Below are 27616 nucleotides of genomic sequence, written 5' to 3'. Positions count from 1 at the left end.
GCAGCTGAACTGTAATAGCACACTACAGAACTCTGTACTGTACTATTATAATGCTTCACTCTGTAAGTTCCAGTTGTTTTTATATTCTCATTATCAAGCCCTCTTCTCACAGATGCCTGGATTTAGATGTCAGATTAGAAGAATCGGGGTTGGTATGGTGATATTATTTGTCTGTGTGTGTGTGTGTGTGTGTGTGTGTGTGTGTGTGTGTGTGTGTGTGTGTGTGTCTGTGCATGCACAAGCTTGTCTGTGTGTGTGTCCTGACCCATTCATCCATAAAGGTCTGTTTTAAATGGTACTCTCTTATTCTCAAATTCAGAGACTCATGAATCTGTAAAGGTGTAAGAGTGCAGGAAAGGAAATTGGATTTTTTCAAGCGTATCCTCAAGTGCTTAATCTTGAGTATTTTTTTGTATATTAAAAGCGCTTTAATCTGGTAAAAGAAACACTCAAATCGAGGTCTCGGGCAGGGCACTTTAAGTCACTGCCTGGATCACCGTGAGCCGTTCCCAGGGGGTGGGTGCAAATGTATCACATGCATGCATCCAGGCAGCACTGAAAGTGACAGCCATCAGGACAGAGGAGAGGTTGAGTTCACTCATCAGAAAGGAATGAATTTCAAATGAGATGTAAGTTTAAAGGGAATTAGATCCATTCCAGCAGGTTGAATTCCTGTGAGGCTGAGGATGAAAGGGTCATGCCTTGAGAGGACGAGGGACAATTAAAAACCACGTAGACCTGGAATTGAATATGATGCTGGTGAGATGATCAGAGCAGAGCTATTCTGTGTTGCACTAGTCATGATTATCCCATGAGGCCATCCGCCATAGGTTTTGCAGCATTGTTTGTGTTTTTTGTGTTTTGTAATCCTAAATCCTGGGAATGAGGGTTGGGGAGGGTCTTGTTACTTGAAGCATTGAAGGAGGGGAAAAAATGTAGTGTCTCTCCGTTGGGTTTCATACTGGGCCAATCCATGTGGTATTGCCTTCAGAGAAGAGAAGAAGCCTTCAGTCCCACTTTGTGAAACACAGGGGACTGAGAGAGAGAGAATGTGAAAAAAGGGACAGTTTTAACTGCATATTTGGAATAATCACATTGTTTTGCATACATATAATGTTATGGCACCTCATTTAAAACATCACTTCAATGTGGCTTTTTTTTGGGGGAAAACTGAGAGGACCTGTTTATATCCTGACATTTAATAAACTCTGAACTGCTCCAAACTGTAGCATAACTTTAATAACACTGCCTATTTTGTCACAGACCAGCACAGAAAGAGACCTTGACTCGAAAATATTGCACATTAACATTTTTTGAGGTTGCAGTTGTGTCCCGACTTGTGATCCATCCCATAAAAGGTACATGCCTAATCTTTTATGTCTTCCTCCTTCCCTTTCTCCCGTCCATGGCATCTTTAGTGGCATGTTCATCAGGCCCAATTCCTGAAGTGATCCCTCTTTGCCTCCAGCAGCTCACAACAAGTCAGAGCAGAGTATGGCCTGTCCCAGTGACTCACCATGCCATGCCCACTCTCACTGTGCATGGCTGCCAGCATGGTCACTTTGCCCCCCTTTATGTTAACCTCACCCAGCACTATATTTTATTTAATTTAGTAAGTTTTAATCCTACTCGTTTTCCTCTCTTTCTGTCTCGCACTGTGTTTGTGTGTTTGTGTGTGTGTGTGTGTGTGTGTGTGTGTGTGTGTGTGTGTGTGTGTGTGTGTGTGTGTGTGTGTGTGTGTGTGTGGCAGAGAGGAAGGGGGGAGGGAATTAATGATATGGAGTTAGAGTTAATCACTTCTGGATGTCTCAGATTTTTGATTGCTGTGTGGAGCAAGCTCCATATGGACATGGGTTCAGGGATCTGAGTAACCACTCTGTGGCTAGGCTCTTTATGGAGCAACTAATAAATAAATGAACTTTAAAAACACAGATGTCCCTGTCTAGCTGTTTTTCAAGACATGGAAATTACTTTTGTTGATTTAGCTCATTTATATTCGGCATGCAATGACTTGAGTAAATGGAGAAATGAATAATTTCATAAAATAAATGTCAAAAATAAACATAATGCATTTAGGGGTAATTCAATTACCACATGAATCCATGTGTGGCTCAGAATTTAGTCACATTGAATAATAGAGACAGAATAAAGAAACAAAGGTCACCTTGCCATTTGTCTTTTACATTTTACTGTTTTGTAACATTAAGCCTCAAAAATCATTAGCCGTTTTACGATTTAGGAACCTTTAATAAAGCCAAAAGCAAATCCCCAAAAATTAATTTGCCTGAATACAAATATGCTTTTCGTTGCCCATGAGAAGTTCTTTCAGTGTTATGTATTTTCCACTTTCTACTGCTGGTGACTTTTTGTAGAAGTAATGGCCATATCCAGAATCATTACATTACATTACATGCATTTAGCAGACGGTCTTCTCCAGAGCGACTTCCACCATAATAGAACATAAATGTATCCATTCATTTTAATGAGCAAGTGTCACACCTGCCTAACAACACTCACAGACCAGTGACTGTGAGCATAACACCATTCAAGTCCCACCGCAAGTTAACTTGTGCAATCTAACAATAGCCAAGTATACTACGATAGAATCATTTATTAATCATCATGCTGATGATTCTATGCTATATATGATCGGGGGGCACTCGTCCTAATGAGTGTTTTAGATCAATTTACACAGTGTTGACTGATTTGGCTTGTGTGGTTGTTTACAATGTACACCTGCAGCTCTAGTGCATCTTTTTTGCAGCCTAGCTGATCTCAGGACAGTTTGCTTTCCCGACCATCAGAATAACTGTGGCATAGTTTAGCAAACATCACTTGGAGCTGCAGGCAGGGAGTGGACTACATCAAGTTTAGGTCTTGCTTTTAAATGGGATCCTTGATCAGAATTCAACTGCAAAGAATTAAAAGCATTATCAGCATTGTTAGAAGCCTGCAAGTAGTTGATAGGGGCAGCACATCCCCTGTGCACTCAGAAATGGCTTCCGTGTGGGTGAAATTCTCTGCGGGAACATACGGTGTCAAGCTGTTCACTGCATGTTAATATTACACGGCTACATTTACTCCAGATTAATGTGTGGGAGTGAGTGTTGTATTGTGTGTTTTCAAAGGGACAGCTGACTCTGTAAATCTTTAGATTGATTTAGGGGAGTAAACAGAACAAGGGGCACTCTGTCTGTTATATTGTTACTGGAATATTTTTGTGTGTTTTTTTTTCCCCCTTCTTAAGTTGGTGTAGATGCACAGCTTCTCCCAGCATTCTGGATTCTGGTCTTAGTAGGAACCTGCTGTAATTTCTGCCTGCTAACTGTTGCCGCTGTTTATCCCTGACTCCAAGATGCCCCCTGTTTGTTCTGATAGCAGGTATTTTAATTAAAGAACAAAACGGCCACAGCCACAAAAAGGTCCTCTGAATGCTTTAATGCAGTAGGGCTGCTTAGACCTTTGTCTAAGGTTATCTCTGGCTGTGATCCCCTTGTCACATGAGGTATAAATAAAAAGGCCAGGGGTTTTGTCTCTCCTGCTCTTTCTCTGCCCTCCTTCTATGTGCCCTTACAAACAGCAGTCATAAGGGAAGTGTAAGCCCCCAGAAGTTGGTTCCAATACATGTTGTTTTTGGGGTACAGTGGAGACATGATGGCTGTGTCTGTTTTGTATATTCCATGTTGTTTTGCATACAATAAAAAGGCCCAAGCAGGGTGATGGAATGGTTTTGGTGAGGGGAATGCAGCAGAATTTGCTAGAACCATTATAAAAGGGGGGGCTGCAGTGTAGCATAGTGGTTAAGGAGCAGGACTTGTAACCAAAAGGTTGCCGGTTCGGTCCCTGCTGGGACACTGCTGCTGTACTCTTGAGCAAGGTACTTAACCCACAATTGCCCCAGTAAAATATCCAGCTGTATAACTGGATAACATTGTAAAAAACGGTAACCTATGCAAGTCACTTTGGATAAAAGTGTCTGCCAAGTGAATAAATGTAAATGTAAATGAAATTTGCTTGATTCATTATAATTTAACTGGTTGTTTTCTCCATGGAATAAAACTGATTGATTGAATATGGATTATTGCAATAGAAATCTCCTTATTCATAGCATTTGGTGCTATACTGTTTGTCTTGTCACCAATTCCTTTGTCAGGAGCACAACTGAATTACAGACATAGCACCTTCAGTCACTCCAAGAGTGAAATACCAAGATGGAATAAAATTTGGCTGCAACACTGGTCCTGCTTAGCTAATGCGCTTATTTAACTCGGACTGATTCAAAATCGTTCTCATTCCCCGGGTCTGGTAATGCATCTTAAGCAGTCTGAAGCCATTTCCCCATTTGACTGCAGATTATCTCAGCGCTGGCAGGTGTAAGACATGGTGAAGTTTGAACTCAAAGCATGATTCCAGAGTGAAGGTAATTGAAGAGATCCTTTTCCAGCTCTGTGCCAAGGTGATATGCAGGCGTTTCAGTAGACAGTGTAATAGACCTAAAAGGTCGTTCTGTAAAAGCCTCTGGGGCTAACGATCTTCATAAGGGACCCAGACGTACGAGCAGTTTGCACAGAGCCTGCTTTCAAAAGCACCTACAATACGATTATTACATGAAAAAAATGTCAGGAAAAGTCTTTGGCATGCCTAGCATTTTGAAATCCACCACATCAGGGCTGTATACTAGCAATATTGTTCTTAATGCCAGCAAACATTTGGTATTCAATTTGAAATACTAATTTGCTAGAATACTTGAAAAGCTTGCAGTCTTGAGAGCAGCCAGTGGTGCCCTCTAACTCAGGGGTATGGTGCTGTGATGGTGCAGTTGAGATTGGCTTTCAAGTAGAGTGTGGCTAGACTGTTTTTCAGACACACCCACCCGTACCAGTCAACAGATGGTGCTTATGCCTTGGAGAGGCCCATCTCTCAGTGTAAACCTGTTATTACTGCCGTCTGTTAATTACCCAACTAGAGGGAGTGAGTAACTCATTCTGTATTGCTAATGAGGTACACCTTTGTTAATGAATTCACTGCACACTTCCCCCCTTATCTCAAACACTGATGGGGCAAAGTAAACTACTATTCTGTGTATTTCTTTCTTTTTTTTCCCCCATTTTGCTAATTAACAGCAGAACATTGTCAACTAAAGTGATCAAAACAAACAGTTGTGAACTAAATACACATGCAACTTCAATATAGTCTTTTATTTAGCAGTTGAGGTCCTTTGCCTGGGGCCTGTGACATCAACATACTGTCGCACAGTAGCTCAATATAAGACCTAAATTTAATATAATATATGGAAATGAAGTAACATGGATCATGTGTTTTTCCAGCTTCCATTTCAAGAGGTGCTGAGGTACCTGTGGCACCCTTTATCTTCCTTTCTTGCTGTTAAATTAAATTCAGATTGAAATATGTATTAACATGGTTACATCTGTATCTTTTATTGTACGCCTCTGTGTGGTATATGATTCAAACAGATGGCTTTCAGCAACTGTTTAGATCTATTTGGTTCCATTTACTTTCTAAATAGCCATTTGTCTTTAATTCCTTATTTGGTTGGTTATACCTGCAATGTGGTCGAGATGGTGCAATAAGAAGCAAGCCAACCACAAACCAGAGCAATAAATAGTCATATTTTCTATGCAGAGGGGAGGGAATGGTTTTTGTGGTCTCATTGTATCTCATCCAGACAGTTTACATTTTGTTATCTGGCACACAAACGCTTGCAAGAAAAATGGTTTCATTTAATTAAAGTTGTGTGTGAGGTACTTATATTTGTGGTATGAAAACAAACCAAAGACTGTTTGCATTGGATTTTTTTCCCCTCTTTAAAATCACAGCAGCGGAACAGACAAGGAACCTGTAATTATGTTGAACTAAACTGTGGGCTGTGATTGGCTGGCAAAGTTGGGGAAAAAAACACACACACACACACACACAAACAATCTGAATTTAACTTTGTCAGTTGGATGCACATTTTAAATTGCTCTGTGAAGCCCATCATCTTATCATTCCTGCTATTCATTCCTTAAGGTTATGTTTTTGCCCACTCTGCAGGGTTTGGTAATCTGAAATGATTTTACTACTTATTGAAACTGTAACATTTATATTACTACATTTTCAGACACTGTGTGGTGACATGCTTAATAAAATAATGATATTAAGTTTTCCAAAATGAAATTAGCCCATATGAAACGGCCCACATTGTTAAATGAGAACCTGTGGACCTTGGCTGTGTCCTGTTTGTTAGGCCCATTTTACTGGAGATCTGTGTGGTGCATGTTGGCTTGTGTGTGGGAGGGGAGAGGCATGGTGGAAATGGCTGGGAGCTGAGAGTGAAGCACACAGTGAAGAGTGGGCCCTGGCCTCTCCATTGCCATGCTTGCCTACTTCATGATCAATGAGCTAATTGAAGCCAAATGAGCATTATGAGGAAAGAAACCCTTCTCCTATAAGTTGTTTTTATTGCATTTTTTTTTTTTTTTTTTGTATATTTTCTCTCTCGACTAAAAGAGCCCAGGGGAAGCAGTGTGAATGTGGGTGTGTGTCTGTGTGTGTGTGTTTTTGTGTTTTTCTCAGTTCTGCTATGCCTTCTGAGGTCTGGTAATATTTCTGTTCTGATTTCCTTCAGAATCAGGGTCCAGGGAGCATGTAACTCACAGGACTCCTGTCTCCAGTGGATTCTGGATTTAGAGCTGTAGGATAGCTTTCGCACAGTCTTCTCAGATCCTCCACTCTGAGCATTCTGTTACCCTGGTGGCTTTCGTAGTTTTCATCCCTTCAAGAACATTCTGTATCCATTAAGAAGCCCACAGTTGGTCTTGCCCTTCACGCCAACTCGTTATATTTCTGCAAAACTTTTGATTGAATGGACTACACTGGTGGACAGATGAACCTGGCATGGCCTGTGATCCCGCATTGCCCTCTTCCCCCTCTGCCCTCTTCCGTCCTTTGCCTTTGAATCAACGCTTCAGTAGAGGGACAGCACAGGCTCCTGGGCCCAGCATATGATGTGTCACCTTGTGTCATTCTCTCCAGCTGTTCAGGGTCCCTAGTTCAGTTGTGCCGCTGCGATACAGCTCCCTCAGCTGTTCTCTGCTGCTGCCCGATTAAACAGAGCAGCGTGATTTATTATATTCCTCTCTCTCCCCTTCTCCTGTCCTTCATTTCTCTCTCAACCCCCCCACCCCCCGCCACTCCTCTCTTTCTCTCTCATTTAGCCCATTATCCTTGAGGACTATGCTGACCCCTTTGATGCCAAACAGGCAGGTGGGACCCAGGCCACCATGGAGAAAGTCACAGAAAATGACGGGTACATGGAGCCCTACGAGGCCCAGAAGATGATGGCAGGTAAGGCATGAATATAGGCGTACTCATTGCTGCATAAAAAAAAGATTAGTCACTCGCTAACAAATTTGGTGCAGGTAGAAGTTACTGTCCTTTTCTCTGTGGTGACTACATGTGTCATAATTTTTTTTTTTTTTTGTTGCTCACTCTGGGAAGTGACTTGACAGGTGATCTCTCAACCATAAATGACTATGTGTGACATACCTTGATAACACATTGTTTTTCTTTGCCTCACCAATTGCTGGTGGTTCACACAAAAATGCTACTAAACCAGCTCTACATATTTCTAGTATTTTGGAAAGGGTATTTGATGCCGGGTGTGTGCATGCAGACGGTGTGTGCAGCCAGGCAGTGCCATTATGCATACCCATATCATTGATGTCAGTTTGATGGCAGACTTATGGAGGGCTTTATTTTATGGCAATGCTCCAAGTCTCTGTCGAACTTCACTGAAGCAAAAGCCCCTTTAATCTGCTAATCTCCTAATCTTCTTTCATCACTTGCCTAAATCAAGGCAGACCTAGGAGTCTCTATGAGAATTTGAAATTAACAAAATATTTTGTATGAGACAACAGATTCAATTCAATAAAAAGCAAACTTCAGTTTTAATTAAATTCTCATTTTTTTTTTTTTTGAAAGTGTTGACATGATCTGTTTTCAATAAAGCTTGCATGTAGCCGCACAACCCTATACTTGTGTTTTAGCTTTGCTGTTCCACTTTTTATTGGATGATTGCATCCTGCTTCATAATTTTACTTTGTATGGTTATATTGAGTTGGTGAATATGAATTCTCCCTGGGATAAAGCTACTGAAGAAAGCAATATTGTGAGTCTTTTGTAGTTGGCAACATTTATATTGCTGTCACCTACTGCTTTGCATCTTCTCCAAAGAGAACCAACATAGCCTAAAGATGCTATTTTACAGCCACCATCTGTTCTTTGTAGAATTAGTGCATTATCAGTCTCTCCTTTCCCAAGCTGACAGTCAGAAAAGCAAAGTGTCCCATTCTCCTGTCTGGCACAGTGATAGGTGATGCAAAAAACACCTGGGAGCCCACAAAGCCCATGTCCCACCAGAGTAAAAGAGTTTTAGAGCCAAACAGTGCGTAATCATCTGCCAAGAATAATTTCAGATGTACAAGCGCTGATTGTGTCTGGACCAGGAGCCATTAGCAATTCCCTGAGGCTTAAGTTGCTATGAAAATTGGTTTTGTGTCAGGCATCTCCCTGCCCCAATGCCCCCAGCCCCCAAGTGTGCTAACGGAACCATTTTAGACTTCTAAATCAGAAGAATCTTAATGGACACTGTGTCATTCCCTTTTTTTTTTCTTCAAGTGTTTCACTGCTTTGACCTCTGACCCCTTGCTCTCTTTCCAGTATGCTGCCTGCTGATCTACAGTGCTAAATATTAAAATTTCATGAGATGTATCCTGCTCTGAATCTTTTAAGGGCCTTGCTTTTCTCAGAGTGAGGTTCAGAGCGTAAAATGTTAAGTGTTCCTCTAACAAAGGAAGGTCACCCTTCTTAAATGACCCGTTCCCTCTGTTCAGATAACATTAAATAAATCAACCAATGTTTCTGCACAATGGCCAATTTAGATATCCAAGAAAACCTTTTCTCTATTCTAAAAATAGATATGATTAGCAAAGGTGGCCAATACACAGTTGTCAGACACAGTTTTTCAAACTATATATTACTGTCCTAATTGGTCATCTTGGTTAGTTACTTAGCTGTATATATTTATAGTTGCTTATTCCCCAAAATACACTGAACTTGGAAAAACAAAAACAAAGCAAAGAATACATCCTGTGTGTAAGGCAGAACTAGGCTGCACAGCTGTAATTTGAGTTTTACAAAGGTGTGAGAAATATGAAATATGAAACTTACTATCCACTGAGAATAGTTTGGTTGGTAGTGCTACTCTACCAAAAAAAATTCAGAATTCATCAATCATTTTCTTACTTCAAATACAGGTAGTGTCAGAGCGAGTTGTTGTGATGCTGACTTTTTCTCGCGGTTCTTCATTTCCATTTGAGAGCCAATTTATGGTTGCAAATGACTGGTTGTCTGTGGGCATTGAGCTGGTTCCAGGCAAATATACCCAATTACATCCTTTTTGGTGAAGCTGAATTCTAGTCCACTTTATTCAGTCCATTGAATTAAGTCCACTTTACTCTCCAAATTAATCCCTTACAAATTGATGCATGGGTTGACTTTCTGAGTGCATATTGAAATTATTACATTTGAACTTTGTGGGGAAAACTCTGGAGCAATGCAGACTGAGGAATTGATTTCAGTGCAGTTCTTTCCACAGTTTTATTGAAGGTTTTGTGATGCATACATGGGGGAAGATCAGAAATCCACAGCAAGGGACAAATTTACTAAAACCCGTTTGTAAAGTGATGAAACAACCAAAACACAATACATTTCTTAGGGGATTAATCTTGCAATCCCCACCAACATCAAGTAATTTAAAATCATAATTTGGCCCCAGTGTCAAAATGGAGAAAGTTGATTGGTCTCTGCTGAAAAAGCAAGTGCCTCAGTACATCACACCAATATTTACTATAATTAAGGTAAAAAGCTTTTAGTGGTTCATCTATTTAAGTATTCAGGTGCGGTGGTTAGATTACAAAATGTCATATTTGTTGCCAATTAAGACTGACCTTTTACATCCTTGGTATAACAGCTTTGGAGATTTCACATGTACTGTGATAGTCATAGGTACTGTGAAGACCCTGGTATAGACGTGAACATCTGTTTTAGTCTGTTCAACCAAGAGGTAAAGGCTATCTACATAATTTCTTGGGGGTAGAATGTTCATTAGGTGTTTGACATGCTGCTGTCTCTCAATCAAGGATTTATTTGATCTATTTTAATCCACCTTCTTCTTGATAATGCAAACGTGTTCTGTGGCCTTGAATACCTTCATCAAGTTAGTGCCAAGCAGTGGGACAAGAGTTCTTGCAACTCAGATAGGTTACTGAGTTGTGACACCTGTTAAAGTACAGGTACTATTTTTGTGTCAATGGTGTCATAAATGTCAATGGTCATAAAAGTAAATTAACCTTCTGTTGATATATAAGTAGTTATAATGGCAAGAGCACAATAATAGTAATAATAATAACAGAAAAAGAAATAATGAATAACCATAAATAATAATGGCAATGTGATGAATCTGCACAGTGTCAGGTATTTGTGGTAGCTGGTAAAGAGTTTAGTATTGATCTGTCACAGCTTTGGCAATGCTGGATGATTGCCCTGACAAAATGTGCTTTTCAACCATATTGAAATTGGAGAGAGGAGGGATAAGTACCACCTACTTGGCTATTGCAGCAGAACTCACTGGAGCGAGGCATAATTATAATCACCTCTCTCACGTCAAGGTGAAAATAAGTCAGTCATGGTTTTATGGCCGACGGCATTATGAGCGAACCGAGGTTAGGAATCGATCCTTAGCCAAGGGGAGCCAGAGAGGTTGGGCAGTACACAGAGCTTCTTGTCATCCAAAAGTGATTTTTATTTTTTCTACTTTCAAATGTCTAGCAAAAAGGATATTGGTGTGAGTTAAGACTGCCTCAAGCATGGTGCCCAATCACTGTATGCTGTGTCTCACAGCCGCCTGAGATCACAGAGCCTTTTCAGAGACTAGTATGAAAGTCACGTATGGAATTTTTTTCCCCCGATTTCTCCCGTGCTTTGTGTACTGTTGTCAGTGTCAGTAATTCATCCGAATGTCACACCAAATAAATAACAAGTGTGAATACAGTGATCATTTTTCTGTGGTAGCTCAATCATAATTGATTATGTTTGTAAGTTTAAAAGTTTTTTTTTTTTTCTTTCTTTCCACATTTATGGGAATATAAAACTGGATCCAATTAATTGGAGCCTGAGTAGAATTTCATTTGTGCATCAAGTTTCATTTGTGTAATGATTTATTACCCTCTTTCAGAGTGTCTGCACCTTCACAATAAAAAAAGCTGTGGAGTTTCAGATTTCTCTGAGATAGTTTGTCCCCCTGGATTGTTCTTTTCTTCACCGATCAAAGCTGCTATTTCTGTCACCATCTCCCTGTCTTCTGACTGTCTGCTCAGGTCTCAGATTTAAAACTTGCTCCTGTCTGTGCATGAAAAGTAGGGCTTCTAGTACACTGTCTGTAATGGATTAGGAGACAAAAAGACACTATTTTATGGCCTTGTGTGACACCATTAAGTCCTCATTCTTTCACAATTCAGAAAAGTGTTGTTATAAAGTCAACAATAAAATTTTGTCAGAATATTACTCTTGTAAGCACATTCTAGCTATGTCATTTCTTTTTAGGCCATATTCTGACGAGGCAGTTGTAAGATACATCTTCTTTGGTATTAGTTAGCCTGTGCTACAACTACTTCATAACATTCATATTGATATAGTATTCATAATAAACCAGATTCTCTCTGTATACTATAGAATTAATGTTTCTTTTTTTCTTGTCATGAATGTAAGTACATACTTTAATGCCCTAGGGGATAAAAAAGATTGTTCTGTTAAAAGCAGTAGCACAAAGTATCTTAAAATAACCCGATTGTGCACATCTGTACATGGTCACAAAATTGCTGGACACTGTGTTGTGGATACTATGCAGGTGTTGAAAGGATGAAAGACCTCTATCCCTCCAATCCACCAACTTTCCCTGGAGGCCACTCCTGAGAGTGCCTGCACTGCTGGTGAATTAACCTGCTTGAGATGGGGGTCATGACTTACTAACCCACACAACCCTGGTGGTAATCTCCTCCCCAGCTGCACAGGGAGGGAAGCAGGGCTCTTGCAGGTGGTGAGAGATCAGTCCCTGCTTTTGCTTAAAGATTTATACTCATGCTGCAGCGTACCATGCTGTGTCATTGCGCCATGCTGTATCCCCCCCTGGCTTTTTTGTGTGTGTAAACCATTGGTCATATGGAATGCAGACACACCCACCCCCTCCAAACAGCTGTTGTTTCACCTTGTTGATTTATATATGAAGGTTTTTCATCAGTTAGGCTTCCCTATAGAGTGCTGTTCAGGCAATCCTTTTTACCTCTTAACTGGGCCATTTTTTTTTTGAATACTCCAGGAACTGCACGCCAAAATAATGCAGGTGTGGCTTTCTTAGGAGGAGGAGGAGGAGGAGGGGGGGGTGCTGTGTGAATCGAAACCAAAGTTGTTAAAAGTGTTACTTCACGTTTCTCGCTTACACGTGCGTACATTGTTTCTGTTCTGACTTGTCAGGAACGAGTAGAGCAGGACTGGATTGTGCCTCAGGGCCGCCGTGTCCAGGTTATCGTTCCACATCTGTTGCTGAAGTGGCTTCCCCTGGGTCTTCTTACCTGTTGTCCCACTGTATGCTCCCTCTCGTAGCAACACAACTGGCCGTAGGCCTATTAAACAAAACCTCCCACGTCATTGAGCTGAGATGAGCAGGTAGGGATGGCTGTCACTAACTGGCAGACCAATCCTTTGCATTTTTGATACCGCCTTGTTCCATGAAAATGCGTCCCCTCAGGGTAGGAAATAACAGAACCAAAATGTATGCATTGACTGCGTTTCTTTAAGTCAGAAAGTGTGGGTGTGTCAGCCGTTCAGCTTCAGGCTCACATTCTTCAGCTCAGTTAATGTAATAAGTCTGGGAATGAAGAGATCGCCCTTGAAGTAGCATGCCTTCACAACAACAGGCAGTTGTTGCAGGTTGTAGAAAATAAACACAATCTCATTATACTAGAATCAATGGTACCTTCTGCTCTGTGACTTGATTTCTATCCCTGCTTGCCGATTTCTACCCCAAAAGGATAGGAATCCAGATAGTTGCCTGGCACACCAACTAACAGACCTACCTCGACGTTGCATGAGCTGTGAATCTTTGAGATTCTGTTATAGAAAAGCAATACTACAGTAGTCGTTGTCATAAATGCATGTTGCAGGCAAACTAGTGCATTTAGTTGACCATTTTGCATTTTGTCCTAACCCCTGCCTCCAATTACAATGTTTTACAGTGCCGTGTGAACAAAAGATGGCTTTTATGAGTGACAGCTGTCGGTATTTCTTTCTATTGGCTTCTGTGTTAAGGTGGAAAGCCTAGAGAATTTCCTTAAGTGGTTCCTGTTGTTCTCCCTTAAATTAAGTTTTCATTTGCCAACCTGATTTACAGTTTCTGCTGAGATTAATTATCGAAACAACTCATGATGGCATGGTGCTAATGACTCATTTTGAAATATTAGTGCATTGTTTCCTGGCCTTGCTTATTGGCGGCATGTGCATTAGTCAGACCGTGATTCTTACAGAAGCTGGTTACATATACTTGTGGCTTTATTTATTACTGCACTTACAGATGAATTAAAATGAAGCACATTATGCAAAGTGGTTTCTAACCATTTTATTTGTGGAACGCACTTCAGGCTATGTTTTGTAAGCCTGGACAGGTTTCTGTTTTCCGCATCCTTCTTCAGCTTGTAATCCTTAAACGTAATATGCCGTATCCTATGTTCAGTGTATTTTGTGTTTGTCACGCCGTTGAAGAGACCATTACTTATTATTGATTCCTTTAATCAGCCCTTTAGCACTCTGTTGGGTGGATCACATTTGTGGATGTACAATCCTGAACTGTGGCCAAAAAAAAAAACTAGGTCAGCAATCTGTCTTCCTTACAGTCCATCCAGGTGGCTATATTCAGTGGTTAGGTTTATCATGCAGATTCCATTATACTGTCACTCACCTACATTTGAAATTAAAATAGAAAGCTCTTAAGTGCACCCCTCTGACTGGGTGTGGCCTGGGATGTTTTGTTCATTGCGATTGCAGGGTCAGGGGATTTATCAGTCTGTCTCAGTCACCCATTCCTTCTGGTCGCAGTGGTCTGGGTAATTTAGTGAAGCCCATGAGAGGGAAGCGTGGGAGGCGGGGGCCCTTGCAGCATCCAGGGCAATGGAGTGAGGACTTATTGATTCGCCGAGGAGGGTCTCACGCCACTAAACAAGGCAGTATGTCTTGATCTGCCCACTCACTCATCCTCTGCTGGACTGCTCCATGACTCCCCGGCCATCCGAAATAGTCATTTTAGCAGGTTTGTTTCTGAGACACGACAGAACCTGAAAGATCAGATAACTTCATGGTTAAATGAGTTCATTCATAGTCTCAGGGTGTTCTGAACAAGTCGTTATTCCTGTTTAGAGTATCCCTTTCCATCAGAGACCAGGAATGTGTTAGTAAATTAGTAAGTGAACTGAGTTTTTGATCGCAATAGGTTACGTTGGAAAGCAGCATCTACCAGTAAGGTAAACTATTGAGTAAGGTATACTGTTGAGGTCTTAGTTGTTCAAGTGGATTATGTATAACAGAGGAAAACTACGTATGTCTTTGCTATTCATCCATAAGGAGTGAAGATTCTTTGTGCTACAAAGAACCATTTCTCCATAATTTATTGTAATGTTGGTCACACATTTAAAACGTTTTGTGCCTCTGGTAGTCTAATTCAACATTTATAACCGTCATTTTGTATGTTTTTTTTTTTTCTTTCCTCATAACCATTGGAAATTACGTGCTCCTCCCCATTCCAATGTCTCTGCCCGGGATAAGCTGTGAATCCACGGTGCTGTGAGCTCGTTAGCGCATCACTGCCTCTAACCGAGAGGCTTTGTTTCGTGTGGCCAATCTGTGTGACCGTTCTGTGTCACTTCACGTCCTTACGTGAAGGAAGCGTGTGGCATTTCCATCTGCCACCTGCCAGGCCTTGCAGCTGTAGGCCTGCACAGCGCTCACTCTGCCTGCCAGGCCATTCTCTGCCACACCATTGCCAACCACATGGCCTGCCATTCCCACAACCGCCCCTTCCCCCCCCGCCCCCAGGCCCTACTGCAGCCTGTCTCCCTGGGACGCTGAGGGCAAGAGTGTGCCTGCTCTGCTGTAGTTTGTAGCACACGCTGCAGCGACCAGCAGAGCACACGGCTTTAAGGCGCGTAGCAGCATTCCAGCGGAGGAAATGGCAGGCAGTTGCACACATCTATCCACGAGGGGAAACGCTGTCAGGGATGGATAGTGTGACAGCACTGCTTTCATCTGTCATGCCGCAATGGGCGGGAAGGCCGACCATAGGGTACTGACTCCTGTTGTGAGGGGGTTGTTACAACATTCGCGTTCACTAAGGACTAATGGCTTCATTTATCGCTGTCAGGGCTATGGTAGACGGGCACCAGAGAGTCCCAGCAATTTTATAATGTCTCCCCTTTCGTTCACCTGATTTCACACATTCCTAAAGCTACATTCCAAACAGCTGACAACTTAATCTGGGCAAGGGTGCCGAAATCATTTTTGCCCACAGTGAATCACCTCCCAGTTGAAATGTAATCATGAATTCATGCTTGAGGCTTGAAGTGTTATGTAAAGTCAGATTATTTTAATGGTATGGTTTCGTCCCAATTGGCAGGCTATCTGAAAAATCCAGTTTTCTCTGGTTTGATTCAAGCCTTCTAGTCTGTGGCAGTCCCGGTTTTTGCTGCTTGTGCACAGAGCAAATTTCATTTTTTGTCCCTGTATGAAGGCAAACTCTATTGAAAATTTATCAGAGTGTGTTGCAGTGGCTAATGTTACATAGGCTGAGAGGGACAGAGAAAATACAGGACTGTGTTCATGCATATCTGAAGCTGTACTGTGTTCAATGTCATAGATATGCAATATGGACAGACACCTAATATTTAAATACTATTAAAAGGTCAAATGGTCATTGAAACAAATAAATCAATATGGCAAAACATTATACATCATAACACATATATTATCCAATGCATTTTTAAGGTGAGTAAGTGTAGTGGGTAAAGAACAGAGTTGAGACTTTTGTTTTGCAGTGATGCCATAAATGTTGAGACTGGAGGACCATCCATTCAGGATAGCAGGCTGGCAGTGGGCCTATGTGAGGCGTGTCTGGCAGTAAACAAGGGGGTTGAGGACATTATGTGTGCCCACCTCAAGCGTGCTCAGTAGACTGGGGCTGGAGCTGGAAGTTAGATTGACCTAATGATCCGTGTCTTTCCCTGTAACAGGCTTGTCCTCTTTCATAAATACCCGAAAGGTCATTTTGTTTTCTCTGCCTTTCCATTTTTGAGCTAATTTATATATGACATTTATACGGAAATGACCTTCCGGGAATCCACTTGCTTTTCTCGGTGGAGCTGTTAGCACTGCGCTGTTCGAGGAATTGTCTGAAACAATTCTTATGCAGACAGAATTTCGTTAAACTTCCACACAATTATTAGTGTCCATAATGTCACACACGTACACACATTAAAAATATTTTTGTGTGAGTAGTAGTTGTGGAAGAACTACTCGCACAAAAACCCCTGTTTTTAAGGGAAATGGCTCTGCTTAGCTCAGCTGTGTGATGTCCAATGTCTCTTCTTGATAACTGGACTGCCTCACTCACACAGATCCACAGCTCAACCACACAGGAATTTCCATGTCCTGCCTGCACTTTCAGAAAATCCTCATCCCACTGTGCTCCCCTGACACCTACCCTCTCCTCTCAGTGATTTGAGGTCTATTGCACAGACTTAAGAAAGAGACCTACAGCACCTCACTGCAAAAAATCCAAATCTCACCAAGCATATTTGTCTCTTTTTCAAGTCAAAATATCTCTTTACACTTAATATAAGACACAGTCACCAAACAAGCAAAATTTCCTTGAGCTACAAGGATTTGTTTTTAGACGGTGCATCTTGAATATCTTGTTTGGTGAAACTGTCTTGAAAACATCTTACTTTGAGTGGTATATCAAATTAAGCAAGCCTTTTTGACAAGTCAGAAGGTTTTTAAACTGCATGACACAAAAACACTTCCTAATACCAGTTAAAAATGGATCAAAATTAGTTTTTTCCACCTAATTTTAAGATCCCTTTCAAGAAATCTTAACAAGTGTATTTCCACTAGTTCCATTGGCAGATTTTTTTCACTTATTACTAGCAAAAAACAGCTTGTATTAATTATTTTATTTCTTATTTTTGAAGGGCTATTTTTTGCAGTGCTCTCTGTGCTCTTTCTGTGTGTGTGTGTTTGTGTTTGTGTTTGTGTTTGTGTTTGTGTGTGTGTGTGTGTGTGTGTGTGTGTGTGTGTGTGTGTGTGTGTGGTTTCTCCCTTTTGTGGCATTCCTCTGTAGAAATCAATTTGGCAATGTTTACAGCGGCCTTGTCAGAAATGGTTAGAAGACTGTGTTTGCAAAGTAGTGCACAGGGCCACTTTGAGAGGTGTGAGGCTTCAGGTTAGTGAAACAGAGTGGTCTGATCTTACACAAGCAGCCTCCAGCAGGGAACTGCTGGCCACGGCAGACCGGGGTGGCTGAGAGGGGATAACCAGAGACACCACAGCAGCTGGTGGCAGAAACTCATAGGGAGCCATCGGGTAGACTAAAATCACGTAATACCTCCGTCTCCATCCTCTGTTCCCCAGTATGGCCAAGCTTGAAGTGCTGCAGCCAACACACACACAAACAGCAGGGCAGAATACTGTATACCCATCAGTCAGATTGAGGGGAATGAAAACCTAAGCAGTCATAAACAGTGGTACAGACAGCATTGACTGTGTGATGCTACTGCTGCCTGACAATTATTAAGCACGGTGGCAGACATATTTTCAGCCCAAATAATTCACAGCATTCTGGAGGCAGTAGAGTAATCCCAGAGTCTCCAGCCCACTGCCCACCCGCAGAATCAGACTCCAGTCCATGGCACTGCTCCTTAATCACTTTAACCAGAAAGTCAATACCTTGTATGAGTCAATTATAGAGAAAAGCCACCATCACAAGATGGGAGGCTACCCATGCCCTGACAGCCAATCTATCAGAAAGGCAAATCATACTAAGCTTACTGAATCCATGGAGTAGGATCATCTTTACATTAATAGCACCATTAATAATTTACCTCACCATTGCCCTCTCTGCCCCCCCACCCCCCATTGGTTAATGTCAAGACCTCCATAAACCGAAACATTAAAGAATCAGAAAATTGTTTTGCCCAGAAGGGACACCACCCTCCTGGCCTTCATTTCTATCATTGTTCCAGGGTCGGTACTAGCAGAGGGAAGGGAGAATCCCCCTCTCCTTCTTGTGTCCCTAACAAGCTGCTTTAGTCAGATACCATATCGAATTAACAGCCGACAGAAAGCAATTACAACTCAGCCCTGCCAGCCAGGCTGAGGCTAGCTGCTAGTAGTCCCTTACTATTGATTGATAAGCCATGTCTAGCAGATGCAGCAAAAATCCAGGGAATTCTGAGAGGGAAGCTGTTGAAATGGACAGGCTTTCTATGGAAAACATGGATGTGAAGAAGAAGCAGCTAACTCTCTTGCCTAGCACCTATATTCAAATAAACCTTTATTCTGTTTTTTAACCTGTATTATGTTTTTCTTCCCGGTATAAAGAGGTTTAACAGTATTTATTAAGTTATAAGACATGAACTGAACAGACCGTAAGCCTGTATATGTAATCAGTGTTGACACCATCAACTAGTTCAGTCAGCTTATACTCCCATTTGTTTCACAAACCTAAAACCAACAGATGCTCTTTGATTTATCATTCCCTCCTTTGGTTCATTACAGCTCTGCCACATTAGCATAGCTCCACAGCAGCAGCACCGCCTTTAAGCCCCTTTCTTGTAATCCCCAGCACACGGGTATCCATTTAAGTGTCAAAAAGCATTTTGCTTTTTTCAAACTCGTCTACTGACTAATCCCTTCAGAGAGAGGTGTGTGTGTGTGTCTAAAATATATACTGTATATATAATTATAATTTGTGTGTGTGGATGTGTGTACTTTATTGCAATTAATTTGGATGTCAACAAGTATTACACTTTAATTTGCCTAAATTTCAGAGACCAGCTTTTGCATGAAACTACCCACCCATGCCACAGTTTTTCAGTACTGGATGAGGCAGGAAGTCAGTCTGTTTAAAATTAGTGTCAGAACACATTTGCGATAAACACTGTCAGCCCAGATCATATTTGGTCCTACGTGATACACTGGCAGTGGCTGACTAGGCAAACACACTCTCTCTAGGGACAGGGGGGAAAAAAAGGAAAAGGCCAGCCCTTTAAATGTCACAGGTCTCATCCGGTGACATTTTCATTGTGTGGTCTTGGTGAAAGTTGCAATCCTGTAACCTATTTGCTTTGTGGAGCACAGACCTGTGGCACTTGCTTCTCTCCTGAGGCCCTCAGCATGGAAGCTCTGCTCTAATAGTTTGTTGGGTTCAGAACTAATTAGAAACAAGTGGAATAGACAGGACTAGGCAGAAAAGCACTTTACTGAAGCAGTGTTTGTATACAGAGTATGAAACAGGAGGTAACACTGCAGAGCGAACAGGAGACCAGGTCTCAACACCAAGTCTGCATCCCTCTACTCCTGATAGCAGTAGATTCATAGTGGTAGTTGGATTCGTCTTTATGGGGTGGTATTTCTATCAGGTGGTGAGGAGGACATGACTAGCATGCTGATAGCCACTTACAGAGCACAGGATTAACAACTCAGTAACTGAAGGTTTCCAAAACAGTACCATGACCTGTGAAATAGCACTGGTCCAAAAGCAACTCTTTTGGGGGGTTTCATCGGTAGGTTTTGTAAGGGTGGGTGAGAATCCATCAATAAAAAAATCTAATTCCCATTTTATAAGAATTTTCAGACATAGACTATTATGTCAACTATCATGTAACTGTCATGGCCATAAAGCACTTGCCTCCTGGTATCTTACTTGCATTGATTGTTGTTTAAAGGCACAGTTGGAGGATGAGTAGGATAAGGACAGAAAGTGGATTTTCACAGATCTCTAACAGTGTTTTGAGTCATTGTGTGGGCTGATTCACGGAGGGTACTTAGCACATGTTTGCCACTCTGTTTTTCACTGCAGTTTACATTACAGCGTATTAATATACCAAGTTTTATAAACAAGGGGGAAAAGGAAGGGAAGAAAGCACATAAAGGAAACAAATGGGCTGAATATTTAACACTTAAGCGCCAAGCCGGAAACTCTTGGAAAGTTTTTGTTGACTTCTAAATTCCAGGGGTCACATGCTTCGTGATGCGTGTCAGCACCTGCACTCAGAGTCTGTTGTAACAAGAGGCATCCGTCACTCTGGGACAGACAGGGGCACAGATGTCAGCCTGTAACAGCGTGCGATAAAACACTTCAAATCCGTGAGCCTCCTTTCAGCAGGCCCATGTCATTGTCAGCAGGATCTACAGAGGCAGAAAAAAAAAAAAAAAAAAACTCCATCAATGTCTCCCAGACGCAAGGAGGTCACCAGTGGCCTGTATTCACCAGGGGGTCACTCTGGGGTCTAGTGCATTGTACTGTAGGGAGTCAGGATGGCCGCTCCTTTGGTGTGAGCATATGACCACTAAAGTGTGCTTGTGGCTTTGTCTCAGCCTTAATTGGATTAGTTTGTAAAGAGTGTGCACAAAGAGGCAATTGTCTGCCTCACTGTGTGTTTTAGTTCACCTTTCCTAATGCAACAGCTGTGCTGTGCGCTTGGGCAGACGTTGCTGTTCTGCAGGCATACTGAAGTGGCTCTGCATTGAATTATGAGTAGGCAACAGCTGGTCTGAACAGAACAGACCGCTACACCACATGATGCCTATTACTTCTTTAGTTCGGCAACAGGCACCAAAAAAGAGAAAAATATCCCTTTTTTGTTGTTGTTCATGGAGGTGGCAGAAATGTGCAGGAAATGACAGAGGTATTAAAGAGGAGGAGAGTGTTGAATGTACACTTGCAGATGCTTCTCCCAGGGGTTTACAATGGTGACTGAATGATGATAAAAGGGGCTATTTTTAAGATTCTGGGGGAGCAGTGGTTGTAACGTAATTACGCTGAGCAGTCTGGGAGCGGCAGCACTCCTCTTTCATGTGCAGTAGAAATGTGATTAGATCAGCTGTCATGGAAGGGCTTCTTTGAGTATCACCTGGGCTGCAGGACCCCAGCTCTGGGAGCCGTTTCGTGTGTGTGTGTGTGTGTGTGTGTGTGTGTGTGTGTGTGTGTGTGTGTGTGTGTTTGTGTGTGTGTGCGCGCGTGCATGCGTGCATGCGTGCATGTGTGCACGTGCTCATACGTGCGTGTGCGTGTGTGTGTGTCTGTGTGTAAATCTATATATACACATACATACACAGACAACACAATTTATTTATGTATTGTGCATATAGATATATTTGGTTGCATATCTGTGTGCACATGGGCATTTGCGTGAAGACTCCAAAACCATAGGTTAATTTTGGATAGAAGGTATTTTTTAAGAGGTACTGTCATAACGCTTTGTGAAACCCCGTGATGGCATTCGGGTACACTGCAAAAATGAGTATATGAGCCTTCTAAGGGCTGTTGACTTGGCGTTTGATTGCTGTACTCAAAAAAGCACTTTCCAAAGGTTTTGCTTCGACGCTAATATCACTAGAAAATTAATGGTTATTTTGGAGTACATCTGCATGTCTGTATGCAGGACCTTATACATGTGTATATATACAAAAGTGTGTGTCTAATATTTTCAAGCAAGATAATCCACTTATATTATTGACTGAAGTCTTAGATGCACTGTGTTGTAAAGAATTTTGAAAGGTGAGTTTTATCATCTTGATTGGTGCACCGATATGAGGAATCCAGTTCCTGCAGGGTAACAGAAATGTCTATGCCCCTTTACAATGTCTACAATGTCGCTTTGAGAGAATGAATCATCCAGTTCCAAGCACTTGAGCAAGCTTTCAACTTGAATTGGCCCAGGAGGGTCATTTCCCTCAGTACGACTGAATGTTTATCAGAGAATCATTACAATAACAAGAGGACCCTGCTTCATATGAATACTGCGCTCTGTAGACTCCAATAATAATTTAAATAACAAAATGCCCCTGAAGTGGAAGGTTATAAACCCCATGGTGGTATTTGCTGATCCTTGTCTGATCACCTGTTTGCTGTCTAGCATTTAGTGTAGAGTGTGTTTGCTTGGATGGATTACTGTAAGTTGCCACATCTAGATAAATATACATGATAGACTGCCATACTAATATTTTAAAACCAAATTCTTCCACCTGTACTCATCAGTCAAAACCCTCTGATTTCTTCTGTGTTTTTTTCTTCTGAGGTGTGATTTAGAAACACAGTAATATAAGATGGCATAAAGCAGTAACACAAAAATGTCAGCTACATTGGAAAATATGCATGTCAGTGTTTCATGTGAACTGACATTTAGTAATATACACTTGATAAATATGATCATTTTGTTGCTGCTGCTGCTTCTTCTGGGCAGTTAGCAGTGGAGCTGGATCAGTCTTTGAATAGTGACTTGTAAGTGGAGGGACTCATTGCAGTTGTCTAGTTTCCCCAGACTTGTCCCTTTGTGGGAAAGGTGGTACTTTGTGTGCTGCTCTAAATGTCACTGTGCAGGACCAGCTCTTTTTATTTTGTATTTATTTCAAGTCTTTGGTTGTATAATAAAAGCTTAAATGAAGGTAAATGTCTGTATTCAGTTTGCAGAGACATGTTTGTATTCATAGCTGTGTCTTTGGAATACACAGGAACATGATTGCAGTGGTATTCAGTGTAATTGGACCCTGTGTTTGACATGACTGCTGATGCGTGTTTTCTGTACGCAACTGGTGGTCAGACAGAGCTTTCGGTAAAATTTGCCTGAGTCGCACCGATAGGCAACAGGAAATAAATTAGCTGCTTGTCTACCACCATTGCATTTCAATTTTGTGTCTATCTTTTGTTTCAGAATGGTTTGTTTTTTGTTTTCCTTACCAAGTTGTACCACCCTGGTCTCCAAGGAGCTGTTGTCGTCCTTTTCTTTTTTCAAGCTTTCCTAATTTTTCCAATTTTTTCTGGATTTCCTGAATTTCCATTAGTGGAAAAAGTCACTTGTTGGGAATTATGGGGAATTGTCATTTGTACAATCCTGCTGTATATTTCACAATTTCTGTGACATCTGAAGTGAATACATTTCCAGTTTTCTCCTTCTGGACATGAATAAATATGACCAGATCTGTACCATCATGTGCACTGTAAGAGATTGCAATCTTGACATAAGTCATTAAACTTTCATTGAATATCTTTGTACAGGAAACACTCCAGTGGCCAGTTTTAGGTAGAGAAGTCTGTGAAAGGACACTTCCTTTTATATTGTTCCACCTACCATTGATTACACAAATCATGGATGCTTTTCTACTGACTGGTGGCCTTTTAATGGAAAGGGAGATCTGGACTGAAAATCCCACTGTTCTCTTCGGAACTCTTTTCTTTGAACCTGAATCAAGTTTCTGATGTTCCTGGTGTGATCTGGGCAGCCATTCCTTTATTCTTTTTTTTTTCTTAATGAAGCCACATAGAACTAAGATGTGACAGTCAGATAGCTGAAATTATCTGTAGGAAATTGCCCTCTGTGGAGCGTAGGAGCTCTTTACAAATAAGTTTTTTTGGAAAGTAGTGAAGAATCAATTTTGATTTTAGTTTGAACATAATAGTTGAAATAGAGGTCGATAGCAAGATTAGAGGATATTTTTAACATTTTAAAATGTCTTAGTTGCTTTTTGCTTTTACAGAAGGGTTTCAATTGGACAGCTGTATGTTGCTGTCTGAGTTGGGGAAGAGAATGGTAGAAAATGTCTGCCATCTGACAGATTGCCTCCACTGAAAATTCGAGCTCCTCTTTCCTTTGCCTGCTCCAAACATCCCTTCATTTGATTATACACAAGTTCAGCCAAAGTCAAGCTTTTCATTAGTGTGCTATTTGGCTCTCTTTGTCTCATTCAATACTTTGCAGCATCCACTTGAGCTCACTTAGAAGATTTAAATAATGCATTAATGACTGATCAAAGGCAATTAATAGGCACCCCAGTCCTTGAATTTGTCAATGCTCTGAACAGTGTGGGCACCATTTTCTCCTGAATAAATAATCTCAGCTCTCCGACTGTCCTGCAATCAAGTCACATGGTACAATGTTCTGCATTGTGCTTTGTGGAGCTACAGTTAGTTAATCATTATACTCCCTGAAGAGTTCTTCCGTACACTGAGGCCCTGGGTTCACTAGGGCAGTGTTTGCACTTCGAGGTTAAATCCATCCCAGAAACTCTGACACCCTTTACCTGACCTGTTAAAGCACATTGTAGTACTGCCATCACTATCTGGGTGATCCTATCAGCCGCTGGCAGTGTGAAGGAAATTTAACTGAAGTGTGAGTTTATTACATCAGGTGCTTTTGCCTTTCTGGCTAGACCAAGGAAGACCAATCTGGTCAAAACACATAAATAGAATATGTAAGACTTATAACAATATGTGCTATCTGAACAATCGTAATTTCCTAGTACTTCCCTGTATTTATATTATGTGTTAGTGAGCCCAGTGTGCTTCTTATAAGCATATTGTTTTATTGTTGCAAACCGAATAGTTCAACACTGTTAAATAACATGATGAGTTTGGTGGTTGATGCAATTAATGTTATGCAGGAATGTGCCTAATGGCTGTGGGAGCTTGAATGCACTAGATATCTGAATGCAGTCTTTGCAAATTCGTATTGTCTTATTGTGATTTGCACATACCATTTATTGGATGTTACTTGTAAAAAAATGTATCTACAAAACCACATGTGTTTCTTCTGTTCCAGAGCCTCTTGTGGTTCTTAGAAGGGATTTATTTACAAAATAAACATATCCACACCCACTCCATTTTTGGATCCAAGGTGGAAGTTGAAGTAAGAAAAAACAGTAACTAATTAAGGCATGTGCAGTAGTCTGAGCCCTGGCAATTCTTTCATTACTGTTTAAACACCATGAAATTGAAAGAAATAAGAGGAGGCTAATTTGGAGACATAATAGACTTGGCTGGCCCCTCTCAAACAGTTATTGGTCAGTCTAAAGCTCCACCAGTCACATTAGTTTAATGGAAATTGTGATGCAGGGATTATAGCTAGCTGCTTGTCACAGGACAGATATGGAAATTCCAAAGTTTGCTGCTAGTGTTGCTTTTTACTTTTTAAGAAAATGGGGATTAACTATTAATAAAAAGCGCTGGTAATAACTATTAATAAATGAATATTATGTGACATAGAGTTTTTACTCTGTCCAGACAAGCAACTGATTGGATATCAATGCTAAGTCATGCCATAAATTTTGGAGCTGGAACATTTAATTTAAGGCAATATAATTTAAGGTGTAAACCATTGAATGGAGATTTTTGGGGCAGTAAATGTGCACCTACCATTAGGGGTTAAATGGTGTGCAACTGTCTCCCAGTTTCTGAGAAAACAACTTGGCTTTGTGCATTAAATGGAAATTATAGTTCTTGTATAGGTATAATCATTGCAGCAGCATGGTTAAAACAAATTTGTTCACTGATGTTATGTCAAACAAAGTTTATCCAATTAAATATTTTGATGGCAACTCTTTTTCAAATCATCTACAGATTGGAATGTGAATGTGGTCATTTTTATGGAGAGCGAACCAACAGAAAGCTTACAATATGAGTAGCCAAGGACAAATATGCTATTATTCTGTATGTGAAATTTGCAATATCCTATGGTGCAGTACTACAAGGTGGCCAACCATAGCAGTAAGAATTCCTTTAAAGTGACAAGCATTGAATTCATTCCTAATTCAATTACAGGTGGAAACAGATTGAAACTCTTATTACAGAAAAAAGACATATTGGATATATATGCTCCGATCTACGCTTTTTCCCAGCGTGAATGAGGTGATTTTTGGGTGACTATTTTCATACTTTATCACAGTATTGGTCCCTACTTTTTTGCATAACCTCTGTGTTTTGGTTTAAAAAAGGGAAATTGCAAATTGTTGTGATTGATGCCCCCTGCTGTTGTTTTCTACTATTCTCTTTGTATGGCTGACAATAAGGCAATCAGCTAATTAGTTAGATAATTGTTTCTCTGTCTAGCCACACCTATATATTTGTGTGTCTGCAACATGAAATCACCCTGATGAAAGCAACATGTCAGTTCTGTGCTATAGACTTCACAATCCAAATGAGTGCCTTGAAATTTTCTTTTTATTGTTTCTACTCCTGTTTCCAAGGAGCACTAGTGGTTATCAATCTTTGCACTCCTGATGTGCATTAAGTGCTTTTTCATTTAAGTTACAAGCAAAATACTTTTGGTTATCCTGGTTTTGAGGAAAGCTGGCAGTGTTTTGGCCGTAGTCCAGTGTGTTTTCTCCTGTGCTACTATCACTCTGTTCTGGAAGTGGGGCACACAGGGTTCCATTTCCAAATTCAGTAACCATCTGCAGTGTGTGGTTAACGGGTTCAGAAAAATCCTCATTTCCAAAGAGATGGATATTTAATGTTCTAAGAGCAGTGGCTGTGTGTCTGAGACCCCGTGTTATTTTAAGGTGGCAGTTTGAGTGACTATACTGTACGAGTGTGAGAGACCACAGGTCCCAGACTGATGTGAATGAGGAGAAACCCTCAATCAATATGCTGTTAGGGAGATGATCGTGACGACAAATCATGTGTTTACCAAAGCAATTAAAAAAGACAACCTTCTTCTGAAGTATTTTCCTTTAATTTATAAATTGAACACTCACAAAGCGGCAATAATGCCAGAATAAATATAAACTGGGACGGTGTAATGTGAAGAATAGAGTGAACGGGCTGCATTCTGGTAAAATGGAGTGAGATTATGCCTCTGCATTCTTAGATATTTTAATAGCATTGGTCCAGAACATGCCCTTTCATTTTTACCCAGTTTGTCTTCTTGCTGTCTTGTTTCTGTTTTCAGAGAAAGAGACATGCAGCACACATCTGTATCTTCTGTAGGTTGTCAGCAGGAATTGGCTCCCTGTCAGAAAAGTAAATCGACAGCAAATTCAACCCGGTGTCAGTCTCCGAACTAGGATTCTGTTGATGGTTTGGCACCATGACAACGTCTGGCACGATCTTAAGATTTTCTGTCTGTTTTCTTGACTCTACTGCAGCAATTTATGTGAATCTACCCCTTTAGGAAATTTCAGTCTATGTTACCACCCATCAGGACAGTTTTTCCTCATTTAGACACTTCTTACTCTGTTGAATGGTCTGAGCTATAGGTGAGCTACTCCTGAGGAGAGCTAGAAGTGTTCCTACAGCACACTGACCCATGCCAATGGTATGTTATTCAAAATGGGATATGATAGTAGTCTGGTGTTGACTCCAAACAAGTCCGGTGTAAGTAGGCATGTTTATATTCTGAATCACCACAGCCAGGTAGCGCATTCAACAGTGCTTACTTCTAGTTATGTCATGCGGTCTATT

At 41.0% G+C, this 27616-nt stretch overlaps 1 protein-coding gene across 2 annotated transcripts in view; it reads left to right on the top strand.

Moving 5' to 3' along the window:
* Positions 1 to 27616, top strand: part of LOC118782404 (SH2 domain-containing adapter protein F-like) — a 72800-nt gene that overhangs the window by 8996 nt on the left and 36188 nt on the right. For both annotated transcript variants that reach the window (XM_036535746.1, XM_036535747.1), the window contains exon 2: positions 7218 to 7347. In XM_036535746.1, coding sequence (XP_036391639.1) covers positions 7218 to 7347 — 130 coding nt within the window. The remainder of the gene's footprint in view (positions 1 to 7217; positions 7348 to 27616) is intronic.

The sequence above is a fragment of the Megalops cyprinoides genome, chromosome 8, assembly GCF_013368585.1.
Source record: "Megalops cyprinoides isolate fMegCyp1 chromosome 8, fMegCyp1.pri, whole genome shotgun sequence".
Taxonomy (NCBI): domain Eukaryota; kingdom Metazoa; phylum Chordata; class Actinopteri; order Elopiformes; family Megalopidae; genus Megalops; species Megalops cyprinoides.
The sequence above is the reverse complement of the archived record's forward strand: the minus strand, read 5'-3'. Positions and strand labels throughout refer to the sequence as shown.